This window comes from Gasterosteus aculeatus, chromosome 7, assembly GCF_964276395.1.
Source record: "Gasterosteus aculeatus chromosome 7, fGasAcu3.hap1.1, whole genome shotgun sequence".
NCBI classification, from domain to species: domain Eukaryota; kingdom Metazoa; phylum Chordata; class Actinopteri; order Perciformes; family Gasterosteidae; genus Gasterosteus; species Gasterosteus aculeatus.
Window position 1 is genome coordinate 12,724,878 of NC_135694.1, and position 18,640 is coordinate 12,743,517.

The following is an 18,640-nucleotide window of genomic DNA, read 5'->3' on the forward strand; positions in this document are numbered from 1 at the left end:
ATCTCAGGTGTGATGATTTGCTGCTGTTTTTTGTCTCCTGAAATAGTCTAATAAAATAATTTTATATGTTGTGGTTCTGTGCGTGGGTCAGTGCGTGCAGTGAATGTGAGCAGATGGACACTTTACAGTAGCTTCAAAGCCTGATCTTCCTCCATCTCCACTGTCCCATAGCTGGAGGGGAGCTGTCTGAACAATAGATGGGGGTGGAAGTAGTAATGTGTGCGCATGTGTGTGTGTGTGTGTGTGTGTGTGTGTGTGTGTGTGTGTGTGTGTCTGCTCTGGGGGAAGGAGATGTTATTCTCTTTACAGATATCTAGGCGGTCCAGTTTGGATTGAAAAGAGGGAGATGGTTCAGATGGAACTTATTTATGCTCTGAAAGACTGCTGCCGAAAAGTGCACACACATTTGTAATAGTATTATTTTGAGTACCTCAAAACATCTCCAGTCATTAACTCCACTTAACGTGTTCCAGCTCTTATCTTAACCTTAACGCATGCCTAACCTGCCTTAAATAATAATAATGCACATACTGTTTTTCTGTTACTTTTTTTTTACCCAGAATACATGTTAAGCCAGACCCCCTCCCAGCATCATTGGAGAAGCATGCGCTGTGGAATGGACACTGGCCTGCCACGAAATAGACGCTTGATGGTTTAGAGCAAGCTCTGTCAGCTGCACCAAGCAGCATCGTGAGGAGGAGGCGGGCCGGCCGAGATCCTTCCAGGTATGGCGCTGACTCAAGGTTGTCTACATTCAGCTGTCACAGTTCACAACTGGCATGATAGTAGTGACGATACATATAGGACTACAGTGCATCGGGAAAGTATTCACAGCGCTTCACTTTTTCCACATTTTGTTATGTTACAGCCTTATTCCAAAATGGATTAAATTGATTATTTTCCTCAACAGAAAGAAAGAATTTACAAGAACTTAACTAGAGGCCTGCTTTCACCAGAGTTTTCCAACAAATAAGGATGACAGGAACAGCGAGAAGAGATCAAAAACTGTGGAAATAAAATCCCCAGTGAGATCTTTGTAGGGAGGATGAAAAGGTGGAATCCATAATTACGTTTGATGAGAAAAAAGGCTGAAGCACATTTCAGCATCTCGGGTTGGGTCTACTCATGTTCTCTCTGAGCACAGAAAACACCGGCTGTAAGATCCCCGAAGTGTTGTTGCAACACGCTCATGACCCACACAGCAGCAGTCGGCTGGATGTCATCAAAGGCCAAGCCCATGGATACAGTAATGGTGAAACGGGTTCACGATGTAGTTAGTTCAGATTTATAATCTCAATCACTGGCCTCTAAATATTATTATTGAGTGACAATACAATCTCAAAATAAAACCATAGCACCAAAGTGCTACACTGTTGACTAACTTTTTTCAGACCTTTCGTTTGTGTCACAGTCTTCATTGGGGATGGACTGGATGCTCACACCAACACACTAGGGATGTGCATCTCCATCACTGAGGACGATGCGATACGATTCACCCCCATTGCAATGCAGTGCGATTCGACACGATGTGATTCGACACGATGCGATTCAACGAGATGCGATGCAAAATAATATAATTCTGTGCAATTTAATATGGTACATAATGATTTATTTATTTGTCAGACAACAAATAATAAACAAGGTCTCTGACAAAAGATAACATGTATGTGTATATGTGTGTGTACGTGTGTAAGTGTTCTCTTGCAACTTTTTTTTTTTTAATTATACCTGGCAGTCACAACAGAATTTGCTTCATTCTAAACATATGGATCAACTGCCTCACACACTAAATTTACTAAATCACACTCAGTTGTCCAATTTTTAGGTTTTTCTTAAGGAATATGAGTTAATCCACAAACTGTACTGGTAGAGCTAGCCACTGTAGCCATACCTGAATCTGAGGAGGAGGCAGACCTCTCACCATGTCGCCTCTTCAGGTGCGTCCCTAAATTAGTTGTGCTGCCGGTGTACTCTATGGCAGCACGACATATTTTACAGATGGCATGGGATTTATCAAATTTCCCATCTTTCTTTGGAAATCCAAAGTGTTGCCAAACCTTGGATTTATTGCAAGTTTTCGGGACGTCTAACTCTCCATCCGCCATGGTAACGCTCTCTCCAACTCGCGCGAGACTTCACGAGAATCGGCCACTGACAGCAGTGGAGATGAGCGCGCTTAGAAACAGTTAGAAACAGTATATCTAAATATAAAATTGGTCACAAATCATTGGACACATTTCTAAATGTTAAATGGTGTTCGCGTACACACGATTCTATATAAATACATCGGATTATACCGATGCAAAAATGTTAGAAACGATGCACCGCGATTCATCCCACAAGGTATCCGGTGCACACTTTTTTGATCCGGGCCATCGCATCGTAAGCTTTGCCGATGCATCGATGCGAACCGGCGAATCTTCCCATCCCTACAACACACACATCGTGATAACAAAGGGGCCTCTATTGATGAAGACCATGTGGTACAGAAAAGAAACTTGTTATTGGAAAAAGTAAAACTACAACTGTCAGTGATGTCACAGCAGATAGATCTGCCTTCTCTTTTAAATGTGCAACCTTTCCTGAAGATTAGCAGAAACAAACTGAAGGCGTATTAGCTCTCACTGTGAGAGCAGCTCATCCAGCTTAGAAAAGTGTTGCAGGATTTCAGAGGATCAGCTCAGCGAGCAGGATTGGCCTGTCAGAGCGCGGCACTGTGTCTAATTACAGGTCAACATGTGATGGAGGAGGATCCACCTCAGCCACCTACGTCACTGCTGACCCGCTGACCTCTACGCACTGGTGAGCAGGACCGAAACAAAGTCTCTGAACACCGCCTTCAAACACGTTGGAAAATTGTTGGAGAATTTAGTGTCAAAACAAAGGAAATACAACAGCAGCGTATTCCAGATGGTGATGCATATGCTGGGGCCTCAACCACCTGACATAATCAGACAGTTCTCCAGTCTGCTGCTCCAGTCTCGCTTCGTTCTGCACCCGAGACTACAGGCATCATGACTTTCATTTGAACTCATTTAGACCGTACACCAAGCAGCGATCTTATTTTCCATTCGTTTGTCTGTGTTTAAAGTAGTCTACAGAGCTGCTGCAAAGACTGCTGTGTGCTGTCAGGAAAATGAACATCGGTTTGCAAATTTCCCTCTGAGCTCGGTCACAAGACTGTTCCTGTGAACGGTCAGCGCCACGAGAAGCTCCAGGTGTCTCTGAAGGGCCCGTACAGATGAGTAGCTGTTAAACCTCTCGTTTCCATGTTCAATGCACCAACAGATAATGATCAGGCTGTGTTCACCAATCTGTGACACTGGGAAACAAACATAACATCTGAATTACTTCTATCAACCTCAAAAAAATCAGTATGCTTTTAGAATGGTCCCCATCAAGCTTTAGTCCAAGAGGGATCAAAGTTACACAGCTACAACCTGCCTGACCAAAACAGAAATGAAATAAACACATGAAGAAGCTCAGTACACAGAATAAAAATAAAGACATAATTAGCACGAGAAGATATGCAGTTTGGATTTAAATAATAGCTAGGACACTGAACATAATACGTTTAATTCACTTTTGTCCTCAACTTAATCTCCATTCATTCATTCATTCATTGAGCCGCCCTGTTTGTGGTGACTGTTGGCACCAGCTAAAGATGAAACATGAATCCTCAGAGAAGGAGGGGGGCCGCAGGGACAGCCTGGTGCCAGAGCGCCATCGGCACGTTTAACTCAACTTAAAGAACATTAACTGCTGCTGAGTAAGAGCTGGGCAATGTTTTGGGATGGTCTTGATGTGTCCCGGTTCTTTCTTGCGTTTTCCCAATCATCAAGGAAATGCCCAGAGAATCAAGAGGATATCAGGTTTCTCGATGCCTCACCTGCTCCAGGGACGGGACTCACCTCTAAGGAGCATTACTGAAGTGTTAACAGTAGGTATTTTTCCATGAAAGACAAAGAAAAAATATTTTGTAGCTTCAAAAACTCATTCTTTATGGATTCACCGTATTAGTGTATTTGAAAGTGTTGGGATTGGTGTTTATCTGAGTTTATAGTTCATCATCATCATCATCTATCCTCACAAACTGCATGGTATCGAGTACTAAAATCCTCATATTTCATGTCCCACTCAGACCTCATGTGTGTGTACAAAATGACACTCCACTCAGATCCCGCTCTGAAGAACGGCAGGGAGGTTCACAAGAATGAAAAAAGAAGGTGCAGAGGCACGGGTGGAGGGGGGGTGAGTAAAAGATAATAGCAGCGAGGCATGGACAAAGGATCCCAGAAGCAGCCAGAGAGGGTGAACAAAAACAAAGACGATGCCAAAACCCCGGGGAGAAGTGACTCAACAAAAAGGAAAGCTCTTCTCTGCCTTTACTCCACGGGGCTGAAAGGGCTGCTGAGAAGAGACCCGTCTCTGCAGAGCTCCAGTGAACAGAGTCACAAGGAGAGCACTCCGGGGGGCCCTCGGCCACGTAACATGCACCCGATACTGACGTCTCACCTATTCATGTTGACTCATACTATACACATTATAAACGGGGATCTTAATCCCTGTTTACGCCCTGATGACCCATTAGTGACTGCTATAAAAGAAGTTACACTTGTAACTTCTGTTCATTTTGAAGATTTGTCTTTCCATTTTTTATTTTGAAATATAGTATTATATATGAAATCTATATATTTATATGCATTTCCTTTTAAATTTAGTTAGTCGCATCCTGTATCAGCCGAGCCTGATGTCTCTCCACAGGGACACATGAGAACAGCTGCCGCATGCTGCTGAAGTCAGGTTAAGGAGAGTGAACCAGGAAATATACTTGTGTGCCTAAAAACTTTGATCAATAACTGTAGACACAAAAAAAAAGACAAACTGCAAAGCTTCTGATCATTATCTTTGCGTTTGTTGCATCCAGCCATCACATTATACAGAGTCATTTCATCCATTGTCAGTATTAAAATATTGAGCAGTGTAGCTTTAAGGTGAGAGTGAGATTTGAAGAATTTCCCCTATTCGCCAAAATCCGTTATTTCTAGACAGTCCAAACATTGTAGTAAACACAAACGCGCTTTCATACAAAATAAAATGTTAGGAACATGTATTTTTCCGGTCAAATATATGGTGTATATTTGAAAGTATGATTCACAATACAACATGTGAAAAGCAGCTGGATCCGAAGGAAGGACTCTATCCTGATCACCTCACGTCACCACATTAGAGGGATGAAGCGGTTGGTTTGGCCATCCAGAGAAGTCACCTTTATTCTGAGCGTTCAGAGTTTAATCTCAGATTTTACAACCCTTACTGTTCCTTACATACTTAATAGTCAATAGAGGATAAAAACATGTTTTCATTTCACAGCCACACCTTAACATCACCCTGCTTTGTTTCAAATGGCGGAGCAGGTGTGGAGCCGTCTTGCGCTCTGATGATGTTGGGCCTTATTTCACAATGTTGCCAATGACAACACAACTGTGTTTGTGCGGTAAGACAGGATGTGGTGGTGGTTCCTGTTACAGTGTTAGTTACAGAGAGTTGACAAGCACAACGACAGACGGGACCTCTTATGGTACGTGCATGTCTGTGAGTGAGTGCCTGCGAGAGAACACAAGACGGAGATGTAGATGCATGTGTGGATCCTGTGACAGAGTGTACACTTTAATCACGACCAGAGGCATCCGTCACTCTGAACATTGTCACTTTGTCATCTTTACATTCTTCAGTGGTACCTGCTGACACGCCCAAACCAATATCAGTTCAACACAGACCCTGAACTATGGAAACGCATAGTGATTAAAATGCCCTGAATTTAAAGTTCACTTTGTAACTTATTTTAGGACCCTTCCTCCGTACCTACTAACTTATGACTAAAGAGTACACCAATAGACAGTCTGAACATCTGGTGTGGGTTTTTAACATACGACCACAGCCATGCTGGCTCACAATGAAGAACAGACATAAATACAAGACATGAAGCAGGGGACAACTGTTCAAGGTCTGTTAAGGTGAAAATATTCACTTTTTAATAGCTCAACATGTCATTTTACCATTACGTTAAAATGCCCCAGTATAAAAGGGTGGTAGAAGTTGGACTGTTTCTTCTCAGCTCTTTACAGCTGCTGACTGAGTGACTCAGATAACAGGACACAGCATGTGAACTAAGTGGTTTAGGCCCCGTTAGGGAGGGTCGTCGGATCCCCCCCCCTCCGGTCTGTGTGCTCAGCTCAGCGTGTCAAAGACCGGCTGACTGTGGGCTCAGTGGAATCACTCTCATTACTGGAACTGTAGGTGTATTTTCTTATGGGTTGGGTCCAGACGTCATGTTTGGAATAATTCTGTCCAACAGCAGGTCAAATAAGTAAAGATGTATTCATGGCAGATTCCTTTCCTCAACGGAAGATAGGGAGTATCTCCTTTTCTGACGAGTAGGACTGGGCCAATCCAGACAGCCCTGATTCATTTGCTTGCCCTCCCTTCCCCTCCGCCCCTCCCCCCCAATCTGGCTCCTCTCCTCTTGCATTATTCACGCCCCCCCCCCCTCTCTTTTCTTTCACTCCTACAGAATGCTGTAGCTCTTGTATTCAAAACTTGATTTGTTGATGCAAAAGGTGAACGATGCCTAGAACTCCTGATGCTAATGAAGATGTGCACCTAAAACGGGCATTGCACAGTCAGACAAGGAACCAACTAACTAGACAGTTATGATTGTATTGGGCCCAAAATATAAAGGAATAGGTTTAAATATTAATTTAATATAATAGCAAGCAACACATAGTACTTTAGACAGTTACGGATCAGTGGGGTTAGCAAAGGATATCCAGGAGACACTGGAGGCCAAATGACAGGGAGGGTAAAGGAAGAGTTACTGCAGCAGAGTTAAAACACTTTACATAGAGACTGTAGAAGAAGACAGAATAGAAACAGACAATGAGGCAAACGGTCAAACTACCATGACTCAGTGAGTTATTCTGCTACCAAAAGCTCGGTCCCCGTACATGGAGTTGAGTTTGAGGGACACGGATGACCTCACAGTGTGGAGTTGGTTTCTATACATCTCAGGTAGTACTTTCACCGGTCATGACTAAAGCCTGATTTATGCTTCTGCGTTTTCAGAGCGACGCAGACGCAAGAGCCCCTTGCGTCGCTTTTCACACCTCCTTGCGTCCTTGCGTGTGTCGAGCCATTTTTCTACTTTCGACGCAAGCAACGCAAGCCTCCCGCAGCGCACCAGGCTGCGATTGGTCCGCTAACTGCATCCTTTACGGAGTCGCACATTTCCGCTTTCATAGCCCGATAGCGCCATTATTAAAACGAAGAATGTTTACGAGAGAACGGATCAGATTGAAGAACTTTTGTCGGAAGAAATGCGTAAATATGACCGCTTATACAAGCCGTCATTGGCGGGTTGTAGAAGCGGGTTGGATTCACGGAGGGAGATTGCCGCAAACGCCGGTTTGCCGGTCGAGAGGTGCACAAAGTTGTGGAGGAAAATACGGGACAAATGTGTCCACGATGAAAAGCAGCAGTGGCGATGCACGTGGCAATAAAGTCTATGATAAATAAATAAACAAATAAATAAATAGACGTGACTCTCTAGGTCGTCTTCAACAAAACACGTCACTCCACCTGTTGTTCTGGCGGTGAATGGCTCAGCAACACACGCAGAACCATGAATTGAAACGAGTGCGTTGACGCAACAACGCAGACGCAAACGCATGCGCCGGCCTTTATAGGGCATTAAAACTTTAAAAGAATCAATTCCGTGAGTGTGAGAGAAAATCGTCTTTCCCATCACAGATTCTTTAAGGCTATGGTTTTTAGAATACCTGGTTTTAGGAGGTGCTGCAGCAGTTGTGTGATCCAAAACTTTTTTGTAACCAAAGAGATAAGAACTTGCGTAGTCAATACTTCTAATACTAATAGTACTAGTAGTAATAGTACTTATACTTCTACTACTAATAGTAGTATTACTCGTTCCACTTCATACATCTTCCACAGACACAACGTTGGATAATGGACAACCATTCAACTATCATTTGACCCATTTTTGTCGGACTACCACAATGGGTTAATCCCCGGTCATCAGCCCCCACAAGTCTGCTCTCTACTCACCACGGCTGTTACACTACATTGTGTTCAATATCAGTCATGAAAAGGAGTGTGTGGACTTCTTTTATTTGATATGTTACAGCAGCATCCTCCATCTGCTGAGACCAAGACGAGCAGATTGTATTCACTGAAACGGTGCAGTAATCTAATGAGAGCTCTAGAGTAACTAAGTATTTGTAGTCACCCGCCAGCTGAACCCCTTCAAGGCCTCCTGCCTCCTCTATCGGGCTCCCTCTTCCTCTCTGATTAGGCCATCTGGACACCAAACACGGAGGGACTTAGTGGAACTGCTGGGTTACGTAAGTCAGACAGGGCCTGAGCTTCTATTATTCATCAGGCAGTCCACTCCACACCATGAGATTATTTACACACACTCTTCGTGTTGCATTGTGTTGCGGGACAAACACAGAACCAGGAGGAATGGGACATGGCCCATTAACTAATGGCTGCCTGCTGAGCCTGGAGCACACGGTGGCTCGGCCAGATAAAAGGAATTCATGGACGTGAAGCGCCTTCCATCCGACCATGCCCTAGTTTCAGACCCATCCGCCGTCCTAATTCTTCTCAATCATCTTGTCCCTCTATGAAATGTCAAAAGTTTAAAACACAACTGAACTCCCTCATACCCGGTCTTGCTGCCAGACACTCAACAAATGTGGAGTGGTCTGCTGCTGGAAAGAAAAGTGCCTAGTACCAATGCACTTTATTGTCCGGTTTGTTGAACGCTAGCCATGCTTCAACGCCCACAGCTCACACTTCAGTAGGTCATGTGGGCCGGCCTTACCTGTCCAGTGCTTCCGCTGCTAGTAGCAGAGACACACAAGCAGATAGCTTGTATCACAACAGGCACAGTTGGCAAATGTAACTATCTTCATACCAAAGCATTTGTTCACGTATTTACAAAATCAAAATCCTACATGAAGCCGTGTTGATCCAGTCAATGAACAAAAAATGAATGGATGACAATTTGGATTCCTGATTCACTATTTTCATTAAATGCAAAAGAAAGTTCTATAATTCCAAACTATCAAATAAATATTTCATCATTTTACAGACAAAACTAAATATGTTACTGAGTGACATGAGTCAGATAGTTCCAGCCATACTTTGAATGTGGTCGTTTTTACACGCCAACCCTGAACAGAATAAGCCAGTGAGAAAATGGATGGAAATAAAATTGACGAGTTAGTCAATGTGTGCGGAGCCACATAATGAAGGAAAACACTTTATGCAGTTCCAATCAAAGAACAGCTTCGCACAGCTTCCCTGTTTACAGGTCAGCATGTGAATGCAATCGCTATATGATGCAACTTTCCCACCAGGACATGAACAAGAACAAAAGCTCAGACAGCCTTCACAGCTCTACCGATGGGTTCTAGATGTGTGGCGTTTACGATTTTTAGTTCTCATCTCTTTAGTCGATCTCTGGCGCTGCTCTTTTGTTTGGCTGAGTATCGGTCTGTCATCACCGATACGTGAGGATCAGTCTCAGTGTATAATGATGATTATCTCGTCATCAAACAGAGGCCTACTGCTCTGAGCCAGCTGATGACTTCACACCTTAAACCAGCGGAGTGTTGTCCACCTCTAGATGCCTGACAGCATGCTACCCAGCTCATGACTCACAAGAAACAGCTGCTATGCAACCATGGAGTAGTTAGTGGGCCATAGGCTCCAGACCAGGCTATGTATGGCACAGTGCATGTTTGATGGCAGACTGGTAGTGTTTGTCCTACAGCCTGTCTCTGCCTTTTCTCTTGTTACCCCACCAGGGACTGAAAAGGGATTCCCCCTCCCCACCAGCTGCTGTGCTCAGAGAGCGAGAGAGAACTTAAACATACTGTAAAAAAAAGGCACAGCAACAGAATGGAGCATACTGCAGCCTCATTTATTTCAACGAATAAGTGACTTCTGGTCACGTTACGACACCGTATAAATAGAAGGCATGGCATTCAGTAGCTGACCCCAACAACTTGTCTTTTGTTCAACAGTTGCTAAAACGTTTCATTCCATGACTACATCTTTTTAGAGGATCCGTTGTGTGACATCTATTAACTTGGGCGGAAACATGTTGGCTGACACAAAGTGTGGGGCAATCAGAAAGTACTGAGAGAAAAAGACACGACAAAGCAGAAGTGAAGGCTGAGCGCAGGCAGCCCACATCCGCCGCACAGAGGAAATAGAAGACACACACTGCAGCAACATGCACACACCACAGTCTCCTTTAATGACACACAACAGATGTAAACAAGAGAGCGAAGCAAACAGCCAAATGTCGCACACTCGCACAACCCACCTAGTTCCACCCAAGCATTAACTGACAGAACCGTGTAGTTGGGTAGTTTCTAGCAGCTTCACCAAAGAGCTTTTCCACGACAGACTTAAAACTAGGCCATTTGTTTAAACGGGGATCACATACGTCGTCATCACACTTGACTTTGCGAAACCTGCCAACAGGAGTTTTTTATTAAAAACCTTTGAGTGTTCCACGTTTCCTCATGACCAGTCGCTACTAAAACTATGACGGAGTGCTGGTATCTGTCCCTCACACAGCAGCAGAGAAGGACTGTGATCCGACTGCTGCACAGGTTGACAGACCGTTTACAGGTTGGTACGACTGTAAACCCATACAGATGGTTTGGATGTGAATTTAGATAAGATGAAGATATGATTCTTTAAAACACGCTGGTGAGCAGGATGTCTTTGGCCAACTCAGTGCTCTGTCTCAAAAGGAGGCGAGGTCAGGCACATTGCCATCAGGAGCCGGCAGAGCCATTCGTGACTTGGTTTGAAGTTAATGTTGCAGTATTTTGCTGCTGTATGAAAGGAGGTAACATTAAGATGACTGGATGCTGATAAATACTATACAACAAGCCAACTGTGCTTGTTACACACAAAGCAGCTATATAAGATATGCTGGTTTGCTAACAGGCTCACATTGACGTGTCGATGCCCAGCAGGTATTACGTCTACAATCATCACAATCATGATCACGACGTCATGTTTATATTAAGTTATGAGAATTCCTCCTGTAGTGTACATGACGTATCAATGCAATAGTTCTCACAGATCCTCCAAGACGACGCATGGGAACCTCATGGTAGCACAAGAGGTGAAAGGTGAGGAGATGACCAGTCATCTGGAAACCCCTGATATCAAGAAAACATCTATTTTTCGCAGATATTTCAGTCCCGACCAAACGGGTAGACTTAATGACTCCCAGATACCAGGAAGTTAGCATGGCTCAAAAGACCTTAAACTGCACACGTTACCACAGACTCCCATGACAACGGCTGAACAGATGAAGTCCGCAGCACATCAGAGGCCCCGATGAAGAGCCAAAGAGAGAGATAAACCATTTCTGTGGGCTAATTCAAAATCAATACAGCAACAAGAAATTCAGTCAAAACAGTGCCAGGACTTCATAGCTTCAGCTTAGGACAGCTGTCGTCCTACACAGGGACGGAGAAGGCCGTCTCCATTTTCAGAGCTCTTGTACTATACTCGTACTAGACATCCAGGGAGACTCATCTGAAGTCATTGGCTGAAGCCTGACCTTTCTACGCATGTAGGCCTGCTGAGCAGCAGGGAAGCATTTGGGGTTTTAGTCTAAATAAACCGTAGCAGAGTTACCGTCATCACCTCTAACCGACTCAACCTAAACAACACTAAATAGAGAGCTAAATAACACTTGATGGACAATTATTCATGTCAATTGAATTTGAAATAGTTTTTTTTAGAATGTAACATGATGGGAGATAATCAAGCCGTTTTAAATTGAATCTGAGAAATAAGAGCAAACACCAGGAACGGGGTATGGAAATATCCCACGCGCACACACACGCCCTTTCCTCATTCATTATTTCTCTCAGTCAGCAGCTGCCCTTCTCACTTGCGGTATGGTGTGTGTCCTCAGCAAAAAGCTCTTGTATCTCACATCCACATGGGTCATAAGAGACCGAAAGCAAACGTATTAACTTGCTTATCAACTAACTGTGCAACAGCATTTCCATTTCTTCTGTGACAAAGCTGCACTCTCAAGGGCCGCGATTAGTCCCAACAGTCTTGAGTCAGTCAGCTTATTACTAAGAGGGATGTGCACAGCCTATTTAGAGTTCTGTATTATGAACTGGATTTAAAATGAGAAGCAATTTGAATCCATGGAGAGGAGACCGTGTGGAGGAGGTCTTGGATCCTTCCTTTCTAGCCCTTTAGCTCGATGAGTCTCTCCTTGCATCCCATCATTAAATAACGACGTCAATGATAAACAATGGCTGCGTTCTTTGGGGGGTTATTTCGTGTGCTGTATACTTCACTACCTCACCCTTTAGGTTAGAAAAGGGACAGTAGCAGCTTTGGGGGAGTGTTAAAAGAGAGGAGTTACAACGCAACCTACTTCCTATTGCCACGCACCTGACCAATCACTGCTCATGTGGGCGTCGCTGTTAGATAGTTACAGAAAGTCAGAGGAATGGATTGACACATGCGCTGCTCTAACCCTGGTGTTGAACCACTGGGTTCAGGTGCTATTAGATCATCTGACAGGACTTCCTTTGAAGCGTACAGAGGCCTTAACAATTGTTTCAACGCATGTCGGGCATCGCTTGATGATCCTCCCAAACACCTCATTCAACCGCTCATCATTTCCACTGCAGACTCAGTTTTCTACAGAGAAAAGAACAAAGCTCAGACAACTACAGGCATCACAGCCAATCAATCAATAAGGTTCGATTTTCTAAAGAGACAATTATGTGTTTATGTCCCGGTGTTGACTTAAACCCACACCCACATTTTTGGAAGGAAAAGATGCTGAATATTTTCTTCAATCCAGCAGCACAAATATGGTATCAAAACGCGTACTTGGGTAAACCGTATCATAAAAGCAACGGCCTAAGGGTGAGCCGTGTGTATTCACTAGTGAGTCCACAAGGTGCACACCACAGACAATAGCTGCGCTTTGTTTCCCTCGACCGCTCTGAGCTACAGGGAAACACTGGGGGAGGCGAGCAAAGTCTCCTCCTTTGTGTGTGTGTGTGTGTGTGTGTGTGTGTGTGTGAACCTTTGACCTTCCTGAGGGAAGCTGCTCTAGTGAAGAAGAAGGGGGGCTGATGTTATCCTAAATGCTGCCGGCCTCCCCAGCCTCATTTTATCCCTGTCTGTAACATCCTGAAAACGGTTGGTTAAACTAACAGCAGTCCATTTTCTGATTTGTTCATCCCAATTATTGAACTATTTGACTACATTGGAACAATCTGAAGTGGGCTCTGGGCTGACTGGTTGGCTGAACCTCGACCTAATTGACCTTGATTGTTGCAGCGGCTCTCTACTGATATATTCAATTCAATTATTTTATATATCCTAAAATCGCCAATCTGCCTCAGAGGGCTTTACAGTCTGTACACATACAACATCCTCTGTCCCGAAACCCTCACATCGGCACAGTAAAAACTCCACAAAAAATGAAAACCCTTCCATTAGGAAAAAACCCTAAGGAGAAGGTCAGAGGAGGGATCCCTCTCCCGGGATGGACAGACTACAATCGATGTCATGTGTACAGAATGAACAATGTAAAACATGTACAATACATTCAATTCCCATAACAGAAATTATTCAAATAATTGTGAGTAGTAAGTGTACGGCAGGACCATATATTAAATTCAAATTGCCATCATTACATTTCTGTCAGAGATTGGTCTTCTACTTTGATATGAAAATAACTGATCACATGCACAGAGCATCCTGTTTACATTTCCCTCTTCCAAGGATGTGTGACTTCATGTGGGGGTCATGATCTGAGGGCTCCCAACACTACTCTAATTTAAAAATAAAGGCATATTTAATTTACACTGGGCCAGTAAACATTTCATTGTTAAAATCAGTTTTGACACAATGAAGGCCCAATGTTATTTATCTCATGTTATTTCTCTCTCTACATGGTTGTGCAACTACAATACACAAAGAGAGAAAGTCTTTACAAGTGAAGAATTATTTGAATGACAACATTCTTAAACCCTCAACTCATGTTATATGTTGTCACATGATCCAGTCCCCGTCACGTTCAGTCGCCCGGTCAGAAGATGTTTCAAACTCACATTTGGACACAGTAAATATAAAGAGATTCCACCAATGTAAAACACAGCACATTAAAAGCGCTACCTACATTCCAGTCGGACTCAGCACCACTTAAGGCTGTCCCACTACCCGGCCTGCTCCTGGCTAAGAGGCTGGATGAAATACACCTGAGCTCACTAAGCAACAATAGATCCGACACGGTTTGGCCCACATGGAGCTCCATCGAAGCGCCTGGCGTCAGTGGGTTTGGTTTACACAGAGGGCGGCACTCCATCATTCACACATAGTGTCAAGACAAAAGTACAGCAACCACATATTACAGCCGGTTAGGTAGGAGTTTTAATTACTGAATCGAGCTCTTGTCCTCGCTTATTAGCAGCAATCACTGCTGAGCTGTGTAGAAGAGGAAATCACATCCACACTTTTACTAAATATCAAACTGAATCTAAGTCGTCATTATAGTCAGAAGCTTTATGTACGCTAGAAACGCATCAGATTCTACACCGAACAACCTTAAGACTGAGATTACTCGCACTCTAGACATGACCACACCGACAACCTTTTGAGCCTCCAGAGGAGCACAGGCCTAAACGAAGGCGGGATGACTAGTGGATGAGTCACGATGAGGCAGTGTGAATGTCAGCAGCCGCCTTGTTCCAGTGAAGCACAGGCCGATCGAAAGGAGGAACGCAACACACTTCGATGAGAATTCTTGAACATTCATGACTTTTCCTTTCTTTGGATTCAAATTCTTACCAGAACACAATGTCAAGTGAAAAGAGTCACTGGTTCCGATAACAATATTTTTACATAATTAGGTAAATGTCTTTATAGAGGTTCTAAAAGTTCATTGAAATGTATTCTTTCTTAATGTTGCTGGCTGGCGCTCTACAGTTAGCCAGACACCAGTGCCTGAGTTTTAGAGACACACATTTAATCCCCGTTCTCACGCTGGTTATTATGATGAATGACATACGTGATGGATTTAGTGTTGTGATGCTGTCAGCACAGGGTGTTGAGTTATGTAACTTTAGGTTTCTCCCGTTTGTGTTGCAATGACAAACGTTCAGCCAGTTTGCATATAATCAAACTGGTTTAAACTTGTACACTGGAAAACAACCCCTTGGATCCAAAGTTTTGGGTACTAAACTTCCCACAATGCACCTCAGGCACATCATTACACTCCACTTTTGCTGCGTGCATCATCCAGGTTATTTTGTGAGACGGAGCCCCAGAATAGAATAAACAACCACCTTCACAGGCTGAGTCACACACAAGCTGAGCAAAGTGCAGACACCCAACTTTGACAACATCAGCTGTTCCATCACTGACTGACAGAACCTGTGCTCGGAGAAACGCAGCTATTTGATGTATTCATCACCTCCATAGTCACTAGGGTTGGGTCGCTCTAGCGGCAGGTGCCTGTGTGCGTGCGTTCACGGCCTTCTTATCCCACAGGACCCCGACTTGGGTTGTTATGAGCAGATGGTCATAATTACCAAAGCACAGAAAGGACCAAATTATATGGGGGGCTGCTTTAAAGCCCCAAGTAGCCAGATAGATATCAGCAGCCTGGATGTGCTGATCCTGTAACAACATGGCGAGGCCCAGGTGGTGTCACCCACGCCTTCCTCTGCGCCAGTCAGCTTCACATTCAATGGATGACACAACCATTGAGTGTAGGGGGCTGCCATGATGTTACACAGTCCCGCTGGGTCAAACACGGGGGCCGAGCCGTGGGGCCGAGCCGTGGGGCCGGTGAGGGGCCGGTGAGGGGCCGGTGAGGCCGGCAGGAGCACACCTTCCGGAACTCACGTGTCGCACAGTTCTTTTTCACTTTGAAGCCCACTTTATAACAATAAGAAAAACTTGTCATGCTTCTCCTAAAAAGCTGGAAGGTCATGTGGATGTTTTTTTAAGTGAGCAGGAAACGCCTTATAAAGCAAACCTCGGCTTCACATGTCTTTACGGTTGCGATAAAGAAGTCTGGTGCACACAAACTAACGCAAACGCCTCAGTTCGGTGACGCCTTTATGAAAATCCTTATGAATATACAAAGTGCTTGTTTTGGTACCCACGTACCGAAAGTCCAGGTGAATTCAAATACTTTAACCATTTAAGAGGCTCACCGCCGTGTCAGTCACTGGGACTAAAGCGGACTGCGCAGCTACTGGAGCGGGTCTCGTGAAACGTGTCGGCGGAGGAAGGACGAGCTTCCCCCGCTACAAGAAGGAAGCAGGTGGTGGTAAAACAAAAGGCTGTTCTCATAGTAACAGCTAACTTGTTAGCTCGCCGGGGCTGCTGCGTTAGTTAATGAGGAAGAGAGTGAAAAGGCAGACTGACCTGCGTGCGTAATGTCGGACAAGTCGTAGTTCCTGGCGCTGCGGGGGAACTCCTTCAGCTTTCGGTTCGACAAGTTGAGAGCGCCGCTGGCCGCCGCCTCCTCGAGCCCCTTGTCCACGCTCCGGCTGGCCGCTACTGTGGCAGGCAGCTGGGCTCCATCACCAGCAGCCATCAAACGTTCAGCTCGACCACCTCTTTTACTTTGTTGGAAGCGTCCGCTCCACTTTCATACCCCGGAGGATTCAATCAAATCCAAACTCCGAGACCGCTTCTCGTAAACTTCTTTCAAAGTACAAAAAGGAAATCCGAGAAAAATCCGCCGGAGTTGTGATTGCGTCTCTCACACAACGGGAGCTGTGGTTTCCACGAGTGAACGCGAGAGGTACAAGCTGTCAAGCTTCCAGGAAGTTACATCAAGCTGGCACATTTACGGAAGCACTTGGTCTTCCCTTCATAATAAAAGCGAAAATGTTTTGATCACACTGCACAAAACTGTGATTACAGCTCTCTGCATCCCACTTTCAGGAAGAGCAAATTTAAAAAAAAACTAACTACACAGCACGATAATATTCAATATATTGTAGACCCAATGACTATGATCATGTTTAGCTTACTTGTTTTTGTGGACACACCTTTTCACAATGATAAATTGTTTGCGCCCCTTCTGCATAAAGCACATTTGTGACTTGTTAAGATGTAATGATAAGACATACAGTTAAGAAACGGACACTGACTTTTAATACTGTGTTTCTGTGATGTCCCTTGTGATCATACAAAACATTTTGGTAGCGTTTGTCTTTTATTGACCTTATTAAGGATGGATTCTTTTCCGAAACAGAGAACCTCGTCAACACTTTGTTGCATATTGAATGTCCAATTTATTTCTAAAGACGTTTTCTTGAAAGAACTGTGTAATCTAGTAAAGTATAATAATATAGTTAGTTCTCAATGGTAATCTATTAGGACATTTAAAAAAAAATCATATTCGTATTCAAGTAATTGATTTGTAAAATCTTTCCTTACTTTCTCTTTTCTTTTATTCGTTCCATATTTCATTTTATTTTTACAGTCACAACTGGAAGTCGATTAAAAAAAAACAGCGTGTTTTTTTGTTTTACTGTACCTGGATTTGGAAGGGTGTGGCCAGCGCGAGGGAGCAAGAATCCATGGGCGTGGTCACAATGCAAGTGTTTTTCACGTACACTAACGGGGGCGGGCTCTCCCTCTGCATATTCATAATAGCTTGAAATCAAGGAGAGACAATATACTTGATGCTAATACAAAACAATCAGAATAGGAGCAGTACAGACATTATTTACATTAGAAACAATCATGAAGAGGATTGAAGGTTTATAATGAGGCAGTGGTCAGGTAATCCAATAAATGTCTATTATCATAAATGGAAGCTAATGTCTTGTTGTTGGTCTTAAATAAAGTATGTGTGCCCGCTTTGTTTGTGTCCAAACGCAAATGCAGCATCAGCAGGACATTTCTCCCGAGAGGTTTATAACCCTTATTCTTATTCTTCTATTCTTTCAGGAACAGCTGACTCCCTCCTACACACACACCAAAATACATTTGCATTATTCCCTCCTCTCCATCCTGCATCCATCCTTCTCCTTAGCCCTTGTGTCACCCCTCCCTCTCCCAGCATCCTATTGGACCATCTGTCCTGTCAGACTAGTTGTCCAGCTGCGATCAGGGCAAGTGTGTGATGGGTGCGCAGGGTTAACTTTATGCATTTGCAAACAGCCATTAACATTCACTGGTTAACTCAATCTGCACACTGTATTTTGGAGATTGTTATGAAAGCACAATACCTCCCCCACCTATGGGGGATGCTGTTATATTGCTTGCTTTGCGGTTTTGAGTTCTCCTTTGTAGGATTTCCATCCGATGAACCTATAAAGTCTAGGGAGGAGCATTAGGGGGGTGCAGATGCTGTTTGCAGTCATTGCCGTTTGTCATGATGCATATTCATTATTAATGAACATAATGAAATAATCTATCCATGCATACATTTTGGCCATAATGGGCAATTCAGCACAAATTCTGAAGAGGATAAGTTGGAGGCCTATATTAAGGGCACAGAGGCGCACTGGTC

The 18,640-nt window shown here is 44.0% G+C and overlaps 1 protein-coding gene across 4 annotated transcripts in view; it reads right to left on the reverse strand.

Annotated features, from left to right (window-relative positions):
- lrch4 (leucine-rich repeats and calponin homology (CH) domain containing 4) overlaps nucleotides 1-16,986 on the reverse strand; it is a 37,741-nt gene extending 20,755 nt beyond the window's left edge. For all 4 annotated transcript variants that reach the window (XM_040179608.2, XM_040179607.2, XM_040179606.2 and 1 more), the window contains exon 1: nucleotides 16,537-16,986. In XM_040179608.2, coding sequence (XP_040035542.2) covers nucleotides 16,537-16,708 — 172 coding nt within the window. In that variant the 5' untranslated portion in view covers nucleotides 16,709-16,986. The remainder of the gene's footprint in view (nucleotides 1-16,536) is intronic.
- Nucleotides 16,987-18,640: the final 1,654 nt, after the last annotated feature.